The sequence below is a fragment of the Eublepharis macularius genome, chromosome 2 (assembly GCF_028583425.1).
Source record: "Eublepharis macularius isolate TG4126 chromosome 2, MPM_Emac_v1.0, whole genome shotgun sequence".
In the NCBI taxonomy this organism is placed as follows: Eukaryota; Metazoa; Chordata; class Lepidosauria; order Squamata; family Eublepharidae; genus Eublepharis; species Eublepharis macularius.
Window position 1 is genome coordinate 64,287,905 of NC_072791.1, and position 19,871 is coordinate 64,307,775.

The window sequence follows — 19,871 nt, forward strand, 5'->3', positions numbered from 1 at the left end:
AGAGTCTGCTACGCATTCATTGTATCAACAACTGATACAATGAAATTCTAGTGATAGGGGGTTTTTTTAGTAAAAAGCCCCCTGTGGCAAGAGAAGGATACGACTGCCATGGGAATAGTGTTAGAGAAAATGGCTACCATGTAGGTTGGAAAATCCAAATGTTCACACCTGCGCAGCAGCCATCCAGACATTACTGCAATCTTTCCCAAAACTTCAGCACAAATTAAGATTGAGAAAGATGAAAGAAAAACTGGGGGAACTCTCAGAGGCGCACACATGCACCATGATGCTGTGAGGAAGCAGGAAAAAAACTAGCTTCCCAACAGCTTTGAACCCGGGGCAAATAACCTGTATGGAAATGGCCACAGTGTTAGCTCAAACTCTTTGCTGAAAAACCTCCCCCAAATGTCTGCCTTCCTTTTTCATTATCCTTCACAGCACCCTAACTTTACTGCTTATACATTTCTGGAATGTGATGCTGCCCACTACTCAGCCCCATTCCCGCAGGGAAGGATTATCAGCGTATGTTACAGACTAGCTATTGCGGCAAGTGCTAAGTATGTATTAGTATGAATCAATACAAACTCTCAGGGCCAAGCTACACATGACGAATGACACTTGAACAGCAAGTGTATTTCTCCCTGTTCACTTGCCCTCCGCTCAATCCACTTGCCGTTCAAGTGTCATTCGTCATGTGTAGCTTGGCCCTCAGTTTCACAGGAACAGGGTCTCAGTGCGTCCAAGGCTTTATCAACATGTCAATGCAAGGAGCCAATCTGAGGAAAGTGAGGTTTTGAAGATGGCTTTCTATCAGGGCACTGAATTCCCCTCCTCCATTCCCTTATGCCAGGCAATACAGACAAAGCTTGTAAGAGGCTAGTAGGAAATCTTTACTCAAGGGCGAGCATCCAAAATGAGATTCCCAGCCTTCAGGAACATTGAGGAGAACTTAATGCCAACAGGCTGCTTAAGTTGGCAAAAGACAGGCAGCCTTGGTACAATGAGAAAATAAAGAGCAATGGAAGAGAAAGATCTCCTGAAATCAAAATAAACAGTGCATATGTAGGTGAAGAAGTTGCACAGAAGAGCATTACTAGCAGAAGCCATCAGCACTTCGTAAAAAGCCATTTCCAAGGGCTGTCTTTTTACCCGAAAACCATTCTCCTCCTCTCTCTCCACCTTGGCCTAATTTTTGGCAGCTGGGAGCTACCTCGGGCAGTACAGTTTGTTATGATTGCTGTCTCAGTTTCCAAGAACCACAGCAAAAGCACTATTACTGGCTTTAATGTATCCAGAGAAAGTTTGTTTTTTTTAAAGAACTGACAAAAAAAGGGAAAGATACAGCAAAAAAGGAGCGGGAGATGGGTGGAATTGGTTAGAAATTGTTGCCTCCGTCAAAATCCCTGATTAATATATGGATGAAAGGAATAAAGGATACAGATTTTAATTATCTGTGAATGTCAATTCATTTTAACACTTGGAAAATGGATACAAATGTAGAAGAAATAACCAATTACTTTAGCTTTACAGAAACACAGTGGCTAACATCTAAATCTAATTGATTATCATAAATTTCAATCCATAATTCAATTTTCAGAACATTCTCTAAACAACTGAACTGTTTAGGTTTATCAATCCCTTGGTCAGGACAGGGGATTCCCTGCTCCCAACCAGGGCTTCCCACAGCCGCTGTTTACCATAGAGCCTTCCTCAAATGCTAGAGCTTCTCCTGGCATCCCCTGGTAATGTGCTGTCGTCACTTCCTGGGCACACAGGGAGTGATGTCAACACATTAGTATGCTGATAACGCCCCCCCCCATTCCCACCAACTCCCCCCCCCCCACCAGCCAGCTAAAACCTCTCCGTGACCTGGTAAGTTCCCCTCACCCCCGCCAATTGCTGGGGGGACCTGGCAACCCTGGAACCGCTTTTGTTTAATGGCAATCTATAAATAAGCACTGAAAGGATAAAAGACTTCATTGACAGAAAACTCAGAAATTCTAAAATTGCCTCAATTCAGGAAATAACTGGTTGTTCTACCTTGCTCCAAGTGTATGAACAGATCCCAACAGTTATTTGCTAGGTCATGCTCGTTCGTGCCATCCTTCAGTATTTCTAAGCAGTAGGAGTTAGGGTTGCCAGCCCCCAGGGCCCCCAGCTCCTCTTTCCTGCCGCTGACCAGAACAGTAATGAGAGAAAAATAAATTTAAAAATGCCCCTCGGGCTGACAATGTGACATCACATCTGGATTTTTCATGAAAATGACATCACACCTCTCTAGAAACCATAGAGTTTCTAGAAATTACTAGAGAGGCATGATATCATTTCTGGGTTTTCCCCAGAAGTGATATCATGCTGTCACCGACAGCCACCCCCTCCCCATGTCCCTGCTTCCCTGAACTTCCAATGTTTGCCAGGTCGGGACTTGCAACCCTAAGAAAATATACTGGCTGAAATTCTATAAACTGACTCTGCAACAGGATAAGATTAATATTGTTCATCAGAACGCCAGGGGGCTTACCAAATGAAAATGATGGGTAGTTGATCAAGGGTTTAGGGTGAATGACAGAGGGCTTTCAGAAAGGCAGAGGAGGGGCAGAGAGATTTTATAAACTTGACATCCCAACATATTCTACCAGCAAAAGTATCACTGCTACAACTAAACCTCTGGACGAACCTGCCTACTAACTAGAAAAGGTGGCCCTTTCAAAAAATGGTATTATGCATATGTTACCGACTCCTCATGGAAAATTTTGAAAAATAATAACGTATCCAATACAGTTCTTTCAATCAGCACAAATGTTGCAAAGGGCAGTTTCACAGGAGAAACTGGCAGCAAACACAGATGGAAATCAAGAATAGAGATTTGAAAACCTAACAAAAATAGTGCAATATTTGTAGAGAAGAGCCCCTCTTGGGCCCATAGCTTAAAACGGAAACATTAGAAATTTGGGGGAGGGTTAAAGAAACTATTAGAAAACATTCACTTTTTGTGACTGATGAATGAAATACTGACGAAAGCACTATTTTAAAAGAATATACAGCCAAGTCACACTGCTGCTGCAAATTGTTTAGATCCAAGATTCAAAGGTAATAATGCTAGCAATAGCACTGAAACTGAATTGGAACTTCAGGTATTTGGTTGAGGAGTGCAAAGGGCCTCACTATATGTGACATGTGACATGAGTTGGGCTGGGCATCCCCTGACCCCAATCCCACATTTACCAGGAAGCACACTTTAAAAACAGCTCCATTGCTTGGTGCTACACACTAGCAGATATGGCCATGGTGGTGCCATTTGTCCTTTTCTCCGGCTCCGTGACCTCCATTGCATGATCCCAGGACTTGTGGAAACCAAGGAAGGGGCAAACTGGAACCCCTGCAGCCATTTCTACTAAGGAAAATGGCAAGGGAATGAAGGCAAAAGTCCCTCCTTCCCCCTCACAGTTGTCTGAGCAGCACAGAGCAATGGAGCAGTTTTTAAGGTGAGTTGCCCTGAAGAACATGTGACTTGTGTCACATGTAGGTGACATATGTCACCTTCAAAGTCTGCCAAGTATATTGCCTCTGTAACAGCAGAATGATAGAACACAGCGCTTGACTCCTCGTGCTTCTCACTTGACTTTCATCTTCTGCGTTGAATCAAATAAACGCATCAATGGCTGAAACACACTCACGCATTAGGAAAACAACTGTGAAAAACACTAAGAAGCTTGTTTCACTTCATGGAAACCTTCCATTACCTGACACCATGAAGCTCAAGCAAGTTCAGAATCAAGTTACAGATATTTCAGACGCCAATTCTGATTAGATAAATAAGCATGAGTTATCCTGGTATTTTCAAGGGCATAGTTAATGGGACTGAATTTAATATAAATCAAATAAATAGAAATAAATAAATAGGGGTCCAGGATAGTGGATAGCTAGTTTTGTATATGACATGTCAGCTCAATCCTCTGCTTATCTGCTCATAAGCAAGTCTCCATGGAAATAGCGTTTACTCCCACCGTCAACATGCACAGGATTGCAACCGGCGTATGACAATGATATACTATTACTATAAACATTTACTGAATATCCGAATGTATTGCTATCCCTGTAATATAATTAAGGTGTATTTACTGTATGAGACTTTTCCTTTAAAATGTGAGTTTCTTCTGATTCTGCATGATCACTCTGAGGACTACATACTGGCCGCCACCCAAAGAATTATTTTAAATTGCACAGGAGAGTCTTGTACATGCTCAATATAATCAAAATGTCACATTGCCGACAGCTTTTAAAACTCTTTTCAGGTTTGAAAGTGGCTTGCCGTGAGGTAAGGGGGGGATGATGTTCTAGAAACACAAGCCCAGGTTTTCTTGGGCGAGCAGCACACGTTACACCGTTCTTCGGATGCAGACCATCCTTTCTAAGCTGTGACAACAAGAACTTCCTTTTGTTTTCTGCCACATTGATGGTGTTCACCTTTTTTTAAATTTTGCCTATACGTATCTTCCCAACTGTCAAAAACTAAGTCACATCATATTAAAGTACCTTAGGATGCATCAGTGTGTCACTCCATTTTATACACTGGGAGTATTTGTAATGGTTGTTTGAATAAGATTAAGGCATTTAAGCTTTTAAATGTCATAAATATACCAAACCCAAGTACCATTTCATCTGCTAAAGTTATATAAAATACATTTTATGTACTAAAAGTAGTAATGTTTAAATTTAATAAGTATTGCATATACTTGAACCCCTCCCTCAGGATGCCTTTATTTTAAGAAAAAAAACCCAACACCCCCCTCCTTTTTCTCCCATGGCTTTGATATTTTTTGATATTTCTGTAAAATTTACATCTCTACTCAAAAGCTTCCAACCCATTTTTTACACCAGTGTCCCAAAATGCAGGGACTGAACTCTTTCTGCCCAGCTGCAAATGTATGCTATTGAATTAATGCTGTTTCGTCTGGGCAGATTTTCTTCAACTTTTTCCCATGGGTGAGTCAAGCATGTCTTATTTGGAAACTACCCACATGAACTTTGTGTTCATTGTGATTCATTAGCCCCATAACCAGCAGCTAAAGTTACAAAATGCTGCACGCTCATCATCAGCAAAAATGGAAGCTTCCTGAAGTACCAGCCCACTCATTTGCAATTCAGTTTTAAAAACTGCACGCTTATTGGAAGATTTCTTGTCAACAGTGTTGGACCAAAGCTCCTCTCTGCAGAAGACAGAAGAAGAATGCAAGTTCTTCTTAAAGAAGTCTTTTGTTCCACAAAAGGGTCCTCTGTTTCACAGGAACCTCACATCCATTCAGCAACATGCGCAGCTCTGTCCTGAAGTTGTTTAGTGCTCCTGCCAGACTGGATGTGCCTTGCAAAAGGCAGGCCAAGTCTCACCTCCGACCCGCATGTTGTCTATTTGCTTCCATGTTCAAGGCCACATTATGAAGGAAAAGAAGGATCTGCCACCAGACGTGATTCCTGTTCTGCTGGTGCTGTAAAAAGGGAGAATGGTCTCAAAAGGGCTACTCACGTAAATGTTAAAAGTTGCAGCATAAGAAAGAGTTTGTTTTATTCCAGTAAAAATTAAGTTACATTTTTAAGAACAGACAATTTAATCCCATCAGTACAACACGTTTGAAAGAAAAAGGGTGGGGAGGGGGGGACAAGAGGTAAACTCTTCAGGAATAATTGTAGCTCCAACATTATAAAAGCAAAGAGCAGACCCTTTATGTATCGTGCACAAAAGGATTAAGTATTTTTTTCCTCTTCTTGCCGGATTTTGCAGAGTTTAGCCAAGTGCTGTTTTTAATCAGATTGGCTTCTGAGCGACTCAAAGCTCCAGCTGCAAGAACAAACATCTTTTTTCTTTTTTTAAAAAAATAAAGACTGCCCACTCCCCTGCAAAACATAGGGGAAAGGGAGGGGTGAGGGAAAAAGAGAAGTGTAGCTGGTGATCCATCTGTAAGTGATTTGACACCGTGAAGGTCAAAGGGTTAATCTTCAATTTAAACCACACTGCTGAGACAGCAAAACTGATTTTATCCAGTACAAGAAAACACACTCCTATCTGCACACACACTCCCCCTCCCTCCACCGTGCTTTACTTCCCAGCATCTCCAAGATAATACTGCCCCTTTTTATAGCTCCTTTTGACAGTAAGCCATAAATAATCAGTCTTGGAGCCCTTTCCTACTGACTGGAGCCAATTAAACCTTAAGCAAGAACACACTTGAAAACAAAAACAACCAAAAAAACCAATCAGGGGTTATTTCAGGTCCCATTATCAAGAAGCAAATTTAGAAGCTGAGCTGGGGGCAGGGAAACACAAATCCTATGCTACTACCTGAGGATAGAAGTGCCATGCACTTGTTTGGGGTGCTAGGTCAGTCTGGAATGACAAACAATCTTTTAAGATAAAGGGATATTTAGCAACTCCAAGTATCTTATATACTAATAGCCATGTGGCCCTAGGGTTGCCAGGTCCCTGGGGGGGCCAAACCAGAGGATTGGGAGGGGGCGCATGGGAGAGTCACATGGTAGGGGAGCACTTACCTCACGTGCGTGCATCGTGGCAGGAATGACATAAATCCTGGCATGACGTGAAAATAAAGAGTTGTGCCGGGGTCTGACTGAATAAAAATTGGGACTGATTTTTTCACTCCATCAGCCCCTGGCACAACCCATGGGGTTGCCAGGTGTCCAGTTTCACCTGGACAGTTCAGTATTTTTGTGGACTGTCCAGGGGAAAGCAGTTGCCTCCTCCCCAGGCAGCTTCGTTACTTGCCTGGCTGCCCACCTCCTGAGTGCTGCCACTGGCCCAAAAAAGTGGCCAGTCAGCCTGCCCAGTCTCCTGCACAGTGCCACCTGGAAAAGTGGCTAGCCAGCCTATCTGGCCTCCTATACGGTGCTGCCCGAGGAAGTGGCCAGCCAGCCAGCCCAGCCTCCTGCACAGCACCACCTGGAGAAAGTGAAACCAGCCTGCCAGGCTGCCCAGCCTCCTGTGTGGTGCCACCTGGGGAAGTGGCCAGCCAGCTCATCTGGCCCCCGGACCAGAGCCACCTGAGAAAGTGGCTAGCCAGGCCACCAAACCAGATGGCCTCCTGTGTGGCGCCGCCTGGGGAAATGACCAGCCAGCCTGCCCAGCCGCCTGTGCAACACCACCCGAGAGTGGCCAGCCAGCCCACCCAGAAGTGGGGGAGGCACGATGATGTCACTTCCAGTAGTGTCATCACACCATGCATGACTATCAATAAAGAAGTAAGTCCCACCACCAACCCTCTTCCCAGGGTCCAGTATTCTTCCAGAACCCCATCTGGCAACCCTAAACCCATTACTTCCATGTCAAGCCAGGAATTCTGTCATTCCTGGCGCAACACACGGTGTGCATGCATGCTCTAGAGCACGCTTTGCTCCACCACCACGTTCCCACACCTTCTTTTCCCCTGCTGGCCAGGTGGAAGGTGGCAGGGAGGCAGAGGCTCGGGGCAGGGGAATCTCCTGTTCCCACCAAGAGAATGGCAAACCTAAGTGGTCCTGATCCGAGGGCCATTTCCCAGGTCCCTTTACCCTTCTGGTTGCCAGGTCCCCTTATCCTCCTGGTGGGAGGGTGGGGCACTCAGCACTCACTTGTAGAATATCCTCATGCATGCACTTCTGGCACCGTGCGATGACATCACTTCTGGGAATGATCTCATCATGCAGGCCCTGGGAGTGCTCCCAGACTTTGTGATGGGCCAATTTGGGCCCCAAACGGACTGATTCTTTAAGAACTGGCCCAGCGCAAAGCCCAGGAGCACTCCCAAGGCCTGCACTATGACATCCCTCCAACAAGTTACATTGTTGCAGAGCACCAGGGGCACGCCCCAGGAGTCCTGTTCCCATGCCTTTTTCCCCACTGGCCAGGTGAGTGGTGGCAGGATGCGAAGGCTGGGAACCTTGAGGTTTTGCAAAGTCCTCTGTTCTGTGATTACGCTTTACCACTCCTGGTTATAACTGAGCTGACCCTAGTAATGTATTTAACTAAATTGGTATCCTGAACTCTCCAGAGACTATCTAATGTAGCTAACAATAAATATGACAATAACAATTTAAGACTTCAAAATAAAATATAATAAATTGAAACTAATTGAACTGAAACGACAGCAGACCTCAGTGGTATTTTAAAACAGAATCCAACAAGCTCAGCATAAAAATGAGACTCGCATAGAATCTCATAGGTGCAGAGTGAATTGAGGAGTAGCAAGGGGGCAAAAACCACCCTCTCTTCACTATAATGGAAAAGAAATGCAAGAACTATTTCACCCCCTTCTCTTCCACACTGCAATCCCCTGATTTGCATGGCTATTAGTCCTGCAAACTTGAGGATCACCTATCCCAGGGATGGATGGGACTACTAGAGAGAAAGGAATGGGGGAAAAGATCTACAACTGTCCTCTGATGGATCACTGCCCTCCACTGATGGGTCACTGAATTCAACCTTTGCATCATATCAAATATTAATGGTGCATGCCTATATGTATTACTTGCCAGTTCCCCTTCCACATATTCTTGAACAGGACTGAAGGCTTTAAATGAATGTTGTATACAAGCATTTGGAAAGAAAAAGTGATGAATAAAGGCATACCCAGTTAATTTCTCATGGATCTTCTTGTTTTTTGTACTCTGATCTATTTGCTTTCATACAAGTAGCACTATGGAGCTACAGCACTGCCTCTGTGGAAACTATCAGCACCATCCTAAGCAGAATTACACCATTCTAACTTCACTGGTTTCAATTAACTTAGAAGACTGTACCTCTGCTTCGGATGGCTATTAAGTTGAGCTATTAATAGTGCAATCCTCAGCGGAGTTACTCCAGTCTAAGCTTCGCTTAGGATTGCACTGTAAATTGAGTTTATACTACCGCATGAAGCACAATCAAGGCAGTTCCCACCAACTACCTCATTGACCACATTTTCCAGGCCCCTGCAAAGGGGTAGGACATCCCCCGTACCCAGCTCTCATTTCCAACCACTCACTCTGAGAGATAGCACAAGATTGTTTTTAAGGCCATAAGGATAATGATGTGACATCACTTCCAGGTTTTCCCCTGAAATGACATCAGTCTTTTCTTGGAATTGCCAGAAACTCTGTGGTTTTACTATAGAGTTTGTAGCACTTTCAGATTTTCCTCCCACTGGTTGCCAGGCCATGCCTGGTAACCCTATCCCTTTCTGATTCTAGGTGAAATAATAAGAAAAAGAAAGCCAGAGTTGTAATGAATGCTCACTTCACAGGAAACCCACACTTAAGTCAAAATCAAGAGGAGGGAACTGGCCCTTTAGTACAGAGCTGGATTACACAAGTGTGTCAATTGTGATTATTTCACTTAGATTGCAAGAAAATTTACAGGGGCACAAGTGCTTAAAAATGCTGCATCTGGCAACTGGGTTCCTGAAGAAAGCAAGATACAGGTTTCTCCTCCTCTATCTATGAGTCCTGTAATTTGCTACCACAGGAGCTAATTTGGCAGCAATCACAAGATATAAATACTTAACATAAAAATTAAATGTATTAGTAGGATGGCCCTGCTGCTTTCTTTTGTTCTTTCAAATTTTGCTCTGCTTGCCTTTTGCAAACACCAATGCCCTTGCAATTACAAAGAGTTCAGGATCTATAATTCCAGCCAGAATTTATTATAAATGTCTTGGAAAGGTGTTGGGTACTTTTTGTAGGCTAAGGAACAAAAAATCAAAAGGGAGTAGTAATGATGGACGAAACAACCACAGGTGACAAGAGGTTGTTATAAATCATGTTTCTAAACATTTATTGGAGATTGAAGACAGCTTAATTCCAGCACATAGTTGCACTGTCTGCACCAGATGTCCCAATTAGTATCAGGGACTTCAAGATATTGCTCTTTGGTGAAAAGAGCCTGAAAGTTTGTGGGTTACCACTTTTGATTTTTGAAACACTAAGGTGTGGTCGTAGATAAACCTAAATATCAAACTTCTATTAGACTTCCGGTAGAGTTGGTGCTAGACTCACCTTGAAGTTGCAATTTGAATTAGAGATGTGAAGGGGGGAGGCATTTTTGAGGGGGGGAAATATTCTTCCACCCCAAAGACTATTTTTCATTTTTTTCAATGGAAAAATTGGCAAGTATAGGAAACAGTGAAAAATGCTCCAATGAAATGCTTTGTAAGATAAGCTCTTACTCAAAATGTGCAGTATGATGATTTTTATGGAAGACAATCTACAGCTGTAGATAATTCCTGTGTATACTACAGAGGTATGCAACATATTCAAAGATGCTTGAAGTTTAAATGTGATTAATGCTGCCCAGAAGTATATGATAATACACTAATGAAATCTCAGTGTTTTTAAAGGTATAACTTGATTTTCAAAGACAGAGCTAGCCTAGATAGTGACTGTACCAAAACATCTGTCCAAGTAACACACTTTCTTTAGTTAATACAATTTGTGTTTTATATTTTTAACTTCTAGCTTTTATTTTTTTTCCCTACCTCTTATACGGCAAAAACTGAGATCCATGTGCTAAGGCTGCATAAAGCACAGTGAGTACAACTTTGTATCTCTGCAATACTAGGTAAATTCACAATGTTGCTTGTAGAAAACTAGGGCATATACTCTTAAATTTCATAAATATACCCTACATTTATGTCTGGCAATTGGTAGGAGACTTATCCAGGGGCACCCCCATTGACGACACAGTGATGTCACATCTGGCACAGCCCCAAAGTGGGCGACACTCTAGCATTTGCCCAAAACTCTATGGTTAAATGCTAGAGTGTTGCCAACGTGATGACATCATTTCCAAGTTGCACCAGATGTGACATCATGGTGTTGGGGCAATGCCAATTCCCCCTCCAAGTTCCCCAACCCCTGCGGGCCAACTGGATGGTGGTGGGCAACACCAGCAGGATGTGGGAGGTCTCCCAACAAAATGGAACACCTGGTCTCCCTACTTATAGAACAATTTTATATGCTAAGTCAGAGATAATTTTTTCCCATTTTTTCCATTCCAAATCCACTTTCTTGCCATGGCTTCAAAATTTCTAGAAATTTTACATCTCTAATTCCAACAGTATAAAATAGAATTCCAGTAAGGCAGAGCAGGAAGAACCTTTTTTTAAAGTTAACTTAAATAATATAAACAAAATATGCAACAAAGCAACAAGAAGCTGAGACATTTGAAAAAGCATTTTGCCTGCCAGGTGGGTGGTGATATAACTCACTGCCACAAAACAGATCAGACATTAGGTAAAACAAGGAAATAGTTCATGTTGCCTAAGGCAATAGAGGCCAGGATTACTTTCCAGTTGAAGAAGGAAGTTGGATTGGTGGGCAGTGGCTAGAGGAGAGGAGGAGGGGTTGCACGAGAAAGAAACGGAACAAGTGACATTTGAAGATCTCAAACAGGCAAAGCTTTAGTCTTTCTCTTTACTATTGATAAAAGAAACTAAGAACAAAATGTAGGTTTGCAAGGAACTGAAAGATGGGGAAGAGAAATGAAGGATTATGAAATTCATTGCACAATGATGAGACACTGAGCTCCGGGGCTACCTGAGAAGTTTTCTGCACACCCAGCTTCCCAACCTCAGCAGTGCAAATGCCCTTGGCTCCTGAGGGCCAAACTACAGGTGCTAGAGATCTGTAAATGGATCTCTTGAGCATTTTTTAAAATCGATAAATATCAAGCATCACGGGAGGGTGGGCATGATTTGAACTGGAGTTAGGGCACCAGGGCAAGGGGTTTAATCCTTCCCCCCATTTCCCCTGAACAGCCCCCATTGAGGCTGGTATTTGCCCCATTGGTTTGTTTCCTCCAATAGGCCCAATGGCAGCTCCAGGAGCTGTTTGAACAACATTTGATTTCTATACTGCCCTTCAGGACAACTTAATGCCCACTCAGAGCAGTTTACAAAGTGTGTTGTTATCATCCTCACGACAATCACATTGTGAGGTGGGTGGGGCAGAGAGAGCTCTGAGAAGCTGTGACTGACCCAAGGTCACTCAACTGACTTCAAGCAGAGGAGTTGGGAATCAAACCCAGTTCTCCAGATTAGAGTCCTGCCATTCTTAACCACTACACCAAACTGGCTCCATCAGGAAGATGGGATAAGGAAAGAGGGAGCACTTCCCAATTAGGGTTCTCAGGTTCTTATACCCTCCTGACGGGAGAGGGAGGACTCAGGACTTACCCATTTCAGTCTCCTTGCATGCACAATTCATGCACATGCGCTCCCAGAGAGCCGTGATGATGTCCCTTCCAGGAAGGGACATCATCAAACCGACCACGGGTGTGCTCCCGTGCTTCACAAGGGGCTAATTCTGACCTGTTTGGGGCCAAAATTGGCCCCAGTGAAGTGCAGGAGCATGCCTGCGGCCGCCACAATATCATCGCTTCAGAAAGTGACACAGTCACGCCCTGCTGGGAGTCTGCCCAGTGTGCACTTTCCTGGGTTGCCTGCTGGTGGCAGGCAATCACCAGGGAGGTTGTCGCCTCCCGCCAATCACCAGTGATTGGTGGGCAACAGAGCAAAGCCTCAGGTAATTGCCTGCCACTTGTGGGCAACTGGTAAATCTATTCCCCATCCAAGTGGTATAGTCCCAATCCAGCTTCAGGGAGAGGGGCACACCACAGTTATTTATCAATATAAATCCTTGAGACATCCCCCATTAATTCATGATTCCCCATTCGTGTCCCATCTATTTTGGCCTCTGAGTTGTGGGCCTGGTGAGCAGGAAGCTGTTCAACTACCTCTCACACTCCCTCCCTCTCCCATACCTCAGAATGTGCTGAGAGTTTAAACAGGGGCAGGGGGAGTCTCCTTTATACGCCACTGCGATTTCCTTGATGGTAGACAATTATTTTAATCATCAACATCTTCAGGACAACACAGGAAAGATGAGGAAGAGATGACCAGGATAAGAAACAAAGAGATCCTAGCCACAGAAGCAACAAGGAGGTCAAACACAGAGACTTTAAGGTGAAAGGGAATCCCCAAAAGACTTACAGGAACATTTTATTTGGGGGAAGAAAAAGTATTTTCTGTTTAGGAGGAAGGTTTGGCAGGTGAGCAATTCCTTGGAGTGCTCATAATTCAAAATAAACACCAGCAACTTGCTTCTCTCTTGCTGGACTGATTCTACAGGAAGTGGTAGCAGAAAAAACACTGTGGTGGTGATGGGGGGAGGCAGTTCACTTTCAAGCTAGAAAGGACAGCTGCAGGCCAGCTTTTTCCCAGGACCACAAGGTACGGCCCTTCCTACTTGCACAATCCAGATGGTTCCTTGTTTCTTTTGTGACAAAAAGGAAGTTGGGGCACATCACTCTGTTGTCTCTGACTACACCCTCTCTTCCCTCCACTGACAGTTGTTTTGGAGCCTGCAGCTTAAGAGACCCCAGGGCAGGGACCTTTTAAAGTCCTCAAGATAAACAAGCACAGATTCTTTCCCAGCTGCACAGCAGGCACATTTACTACTGCCCACAAATAAGGGCAAGAGAAACGGAGAGGAAGAATCATTGCCTGGTGTACACTTTAAGGTATCAAAGCAAAAAAGCTTTTGGCAAAGATGATTACAGTCCACCCAACAGGCATAAATAAGAAAGCCCACTGGGAACCCACAAGAGGAAAGGCAATTGCCTCCACCAAAACATACTATTAGGAGAATCTTATGAAGGAAGGGGCAACGTCCTCTGGGACCAGCAACCTCTGCCTCCCTCAGGCGACTTGCCTCTCGCTTGGCAAGTCTATGTATAAGCATCTTATGCCTATATAGCCCTGGGCATCTTTTTAAAATTAGGTTTTCTCCATGTTACTTCTCTCATTCTTACAAGTAAACCTGCCAGTTCTGAACTTGCCTTTGAAGCCTTCTTTGAACCAGCAACTTGCCCTGCAGCAATTACTGGGTGATCATGTTTAGCTTCATGCTATGAAAAACTTCCCATTCTGATTTCTGCATTTCAGTTTTCTGCTAAAGGGGCAGGAGCCAGCCAGGACAGGTTGTTTCTGATCTGCTGGCAACCCTACTTGAACAATCCTCATAATCCCGTCATTAGGAGCAACCCAATGACACATGACAGAGTGCAAGTTGCCCATTGTTATGCCTTGTTGAGTCATTCCTTTAAAAGGTATTATGTGGATTGGCTTTTACTTTTGGACCAACAGGGCTGTAAACAACCCTACTTACGACCATTTTAAAGCTAAAAAGGACCTCCTCTCGTTGCCTTTTTCTTCAAGGAGACGCACAAGAGACTTAGGAACTGCTCTGCTTGCAGAATCAAGGTAGGATGTAGCTATACTGGCCATCAAACCTGACCCTCTAATAATGGCAACATTTCCTACAACAATTCACAAATTCCTTTGCAAGAATCATTGACTTAACTGAGGTTCTTCCTGTTCAAATCAATACTCAGTTGAAATCAAAGCTCTGAAAAAGAACACAATTTTGATTGTAAGAGCTACAGCACAGGTTTTCCTCCCAACTTAACTCATCTTTTTAGAACATTTGAGCTCAGCAGTGACAGAGACTAACAATGCAGTCCAGTATCTGGAGTAAAACTCTGCACAGGATTGCACAAATGTTTGGCACAAATGGTGAGCTGGAGATGTCTATAGCTGTTTATAGTGCAGGGTCAACTCTCCTGAAACCAAAGTCAAAAACAAGAACAGGATGGATAGTTAGTAACCATCTATTCAGAAAATGTGCATTCTGCCTTTATTGTAAATGTGCTACTCCAGGCAGTCTATAGAACACAGAAGTGGACACAGAGAAGCACGTCATCAGACCAGCAATAGAATAGGCAGGAACAAGACAAAAAGGCTAAGTGGAAACAGCCAGTAGTATATACAAGACAGTGAAGAGTGGCGGGAACACAATGCAGACACATGGTTCAGGAAGCAGGTAGGGCAAAGCATGAGCCTAACTTCAGAACACAGATGAGGGGACCCATTGTTTAAACAAGAACGAGGATGATCTAGAAATATATACAACTGGCAAAGGTCATGGGAAATCAGCTTTGGAGGTAGGGCTGGAGATCCTTACGTGCTAAACACCTGATACCAAGCCCTCTGCTGGTGCCTTTGCTAAAAGCAGATCCACACTTTATAAACCGCATACAGGAGTCAGTGCGTGTTCAATATTTGCACTTGTGATGAACACCAAGTGTGAAGGAGAAATGAGCATTTTCTAACACAGAGATTTCTTACAGCTCCTTGATGTGTATAATTGCAGCTGCTATCCAATGCATGTCTCCAAAGCCTTTGGAGATATATACCCCCTCTTCACATATGAGTACATCCCATATTTCAAAGTGTACACTTTTGATGATGCCTTTTTGCAAGAATCCAGTTCTGGGCATTTGTTCCCAGCTTGCTCTTAAATTTAGTACCCCCATGCCATGAAAGCCTATTGCCAGAGAAATATCACATGGCTTATTTTGCCTGTAACAAAGTCATTTCACAGCAGTAAAATAGACTTCAGGTCTTAGAAAGCCAACATGCAGGGACCTCTCAAACCTCCACCTCCCCACCATCTATCAAAGTTTAGACAACAGATTTTCCTCTCTCTCAGGGCCAAGCTATAAGTGACGAATGACACTTGAATGGCAAGTGTATTTCTCCCTGTTCACTTGCTCTCCACTTGTGCTCCACTCAATCCACTTGCCGTTCAAGTGTCGTTCATCACTTGTAGCTTGGCCCTCAGTCAGTGGCAACAAAAAAGGCAAGGGACTTGTCTCTGTGTTGCACAAAATTTAAGATAAAAGCACAACTTTCAAATCCACTGGCGGAAGCTATGCTGAAAATCTTGAAGACGCAGCCACACTGTGTTGGAAGCACACACAAAGGCCAGAAGTCAGGTGCAGCCTCAGGGCAATTCTGCCTTTTGTCAGCAGTCCGGATGACTCAGAGACTAAATATAGAGAGCGACTTAAACAGCCCTGGCTAGAGAGCAAATACTACCCAGCTTTTTCTTCTCAGTTCTTCTAACTTTAAAAAACAAGAGCCCCATTCTTGGCTCCAGTGACTTCTTGTTGTGCCGCCACTGAAACTTTTTTTGGTCATCATTCAGGGTCATTGCATCACACAGACTAATCAGAGTTAGCCTTTAAAAGATATCATGTGTGAGACAATTTGCAGAAGAAACTGTAGGAGCGTGCCAAGGAAATGGGAAGGGGGAGGCAGCCTACCTGATTCCCTCTGGTAGTACTGGGAAGGTACTTATGACAGGGTAGCAAAGCACCATGGCATGCCTGCCTCCCTGGTGTAAATTCTGCAGAAGCAGGAGAGAATTAACAGTTTGTGTTTCTCCCTTCTTGCCTCACCACCATAAACTTTTATTGGTCAATATATACAGCTCTCAATTATAGCTCATTTTCAACAGAAATGTCCCTCAAGCCCCAAAGCATTATCTCAGCAAGATCTAGAGGCCAGCGCAGGGGAGTGGAGTCAGGTCCCCCAGATTTTATTGACAGTTATGCAGTTCTCATAATGAGAGAATATACAGCCTCTATTTCTTATAGACTCCTGACCTATAAAACAAGATGCTAGGCAGAGCAAAGTTATGGAGCCACTGTCAATTACTTTTTTGTTGTTTCTTTCTGAAAGATTGCAAAATTTAAGTTGCCAAGCCTTAACTGTTAGAAAATGTTAACTATGGATATTTGTTAGAATCTCACACCTGGGCTGAAATGCCATAGATCCTTCAGAAGGAACACTGTATTATGTTTAATTCAATGATCCTGTTACACCGAGGTTTTTCTCTTGCTCAGGCTGCAGCTGCAGAGGCTGCAAATTTGATGGTGAATCAGTGCCCAGTTTCCCCTCAAAACTGTAAACCTTAAGTTGCAATCTGAACAAGGGGAAAATATCATGGAAACTTGATCTTTGAACTAAATGTAGTGTGTAATTCTATCCTTATATAACATTTTCCGGGTCAGTTGTGTTTCCAAAAGCACATATATCTCTGTAAAATCCTAGAGCCATGTGTGAAACAGGAACAATCATACTACTGGAAGGAATCTCACTGGTTGCCCAGTCCAAAGCATCTAATCCATCCGCACTGGACAGATGCTCTGTCACTCTCTCTCTTTAATGCCTTCAGTGAAGAAAATGCCACACCTTCCCTGAGCAACTAGTCCCATCAGCCAACTGTTCTTATAATTAGAAGTGGTTTTCCAATAGGCATCTTAACTCTGTTAAGTGTTACAGACACAGAGACCCTGTCCGAGGTATTAGAATGTACAAGCCACACCATTTCTGGCCAGACATTCTCAAACAGCATACAGAGAAAAGCTACTGGACTGCACTCCATTATCTTTGCCAACAACCAGAGGAAAAAAATGGCTCGCAGCAAGGCAGGAAGGAAAAGAAGATATTAGCATAGGCACAGCATAAATAAAAACAGCAATGGTCTCAAACATAGTTCCACACAAACATGACGTCCCGCTGTTTCCCCATGCCTTAATCTAAGTGTCAATATCTGTCCAAATGCTGAGCTGTAGAGATCTGCATGTTAAGTTATTTTCCACCTGTGTTCAGGGTTTGTTTTTCTCTCTGACTTGCCTTTTAAAAAAAATCTCCAACCAGCACTTTCTCCTATGCAACATATTCTTTCAGCTGAAAAAGGAAGAGCTCCTCCTCTTTTGGCTGCACAAGCTAGTAGTAAAGAGGGATGCTTTTGTTTACTAACTCTCCCACATGCTCGGCTGACACAGGATTCTCCTGGCTTCTCAGTGTAGTACTTCGTTTGCTTCCTAGTCATTCCTCAGGAGGCTGTTGGTGCCACAGTAACAACACACACTTTCTTGCCTGAGGGAAAGGGGGGATGGCCAAATGTCTGCCTGTCTCTCTGTCCGTCTCTCTGTCTCTGGTCACAGCTTTTATTTTTTTTTCCTTGGGGCATTCTTGGACACTTTTCCCAGACAAAGACATCTGATAGCTACACTCCCCAGATGGAAAGGGTCAAGTTACAACCAGTTCTACAGCTTCCCTTCAGAACTGTGTGTGTGTGGGGGGGGGGGGAGGGAATTATTAACCTTTACTATGCTGAGCAGAATTTGCTAAATCAGGAACAGAGGGACAGACACTGAAGGAATGCTATATCTAGACATAGGGGGAGAAGTGTCCAAAGTGTGGGGGAGAGATAAAGAATTTCTAACCCACCCATCAGATGGTCTATATTCATCCACAGAAAACCGCAAACAAGAATGCCACCAGACAGTCTGACGAATAGCTTTAAGTGCTCCACTTAATCTTTCTATCACATTGCCTTTGGCAAGCCTGCTCTTTGATGACAAAATATATCAAAGGCTGCACTCTTTTATCTAAAGCCTCCAAACTTTGTTCAACTACAACTACACTCCAGGAATGTAAGAAGTAAGGAAGGGAGGGGCAAAAGTGTGATATGAGACAAAAGTCTCAGATAGGCAAAAGATTACCAGCTTCTGAGTGCCTGATACCACAGGGGATGAAAGACAAACTGCAATCCTACGCAGAGTTACTTCAGTTTAAACCCATTGGCTTCAATGAGTTTAGGCTGGGGTAATTCTGTGTAGGATTGCACTGAAAAAGACTGTGCACATCCTATCCTCTCTATCAACCTGGAATTTGTACACATTATGACAACTGTCACAGAATTTCTACAGGAAACGTATTTATTAAAATATTTATATCCATCCCTTTTTTCATAGTTCAATGTGAAACAACACCTTAGTGAAGAACATTACCATTTAAAAACCGTATCTCACCCCTCTCCACCAGATACAGCGAGGGCTTTTGTTGTGGTACTCACTAGAACCAAATACTGGCACCTTTGTGGGGGGGGGAGGAGGTCTAGCAAATAAAAGTCCTGGCAAAGATGGCACAGCACCTCTTCACCTCCTCAGGTCCCTGTTCTACAAAAAAGAATTACAGCGGAGAAGGTAAAGGCTCTGGCTGATGCCCAGCGGGCTACCTTAAGTGGGAGAATAGCCTTTACCTACAGTTGCATAACATCTAACTCTACAACCTTCCTGAACTAACCAAACATTTCCATTCCAGTTCAACTTGAAATATATGCACAGTGAAGCAATGCAACTTCTGCACCTTGCTGTCCTTTAAATAGCTTGAATGAATTTCTTCTAACCTAAATACATTAATGACAAAAAGTAAAGGTTTCCTTTTCAGAGAGTCTGGCATGCTTGGTTATAGAACTCCCTGGCCCCTAACCAAAGCTCTGGCCTTGTGACACAACACACACTCATCTTGAGAAGAGAAGCAGAACACACAGCAATGATAAGCCACAGTGTGTCATTCTTCTTGGCTGGAACGGGAACCCACCCAAGGCTAGATAGGATCAGTTTGAGGATATTAAAACAAACCTTTTATACTCATTCAAACCATTTGTCCATCAAGGCCAGTACTGTTCACTCAGACTGGCAGTGACTCTCTAGGGGCTCTAGCAGAGGTTTTTCACATCACCTGCTACCTGGTCCTTTTAAGTGGAGATGTTGGGGATTGAACCCTTGGACCTTCTAATTGCAAAGCCACTCTACCACTAAGCCACAACCTCTCCCTCATCCCTTTCCCCTCAAAGAATCCTTAGCACTTTAGTTTTTGTACAGTGCTGAGAACTCATACTCTGAGCACTGCATGTCTGCATACCCTACCTAATCTGCTGAATGTGTACAGATCCAACTCAAAGGGGAAAGGAATGGCTGAGAAGCTGTGACACAGGGATTCTAGGCATAGCTAACATTCTGTAGGTTCCTGAGAACCTTTTTGATATAAATTTCCTGGCTTTCAACATTTTTCTCCCACAGCAGCTTAAAGAAAATATACATAACACTGTTTGAAATTAACTGAGGCATCCTGGTGTTTTGGGTCTTTCCT

The 19,871-nt window shown here is 43.5% G+C and overlaps 1 protein-coding gene across 2 annotated transcripts in view; it reads right to left on the reverse strand.

The window, feature by feature from the left end:
- Positions 1-1,857: 1,857 nt before the first annotated feature.
- Positions 1,858-19,871, reverse strand: part of BMF (Bcl2 modifying factor) — a 36,574-nt gene continuing 18,560 nt past the window's right edge. For both annotated transcript variants that reach the window (XM_054970167.1, XM_054970168.1), the window contains exon 4: positions 1,858-5,486. In XM_054970167.1, the coding sequence (XP_054826142.1) occupies positions 5,385-5,486 (102 nt within the window). In that variant the 3' untranslated portion in view covers positions 1,858-5,384. The remainder of the gene's footprint in view (positions 5,487-19,871) is intronic.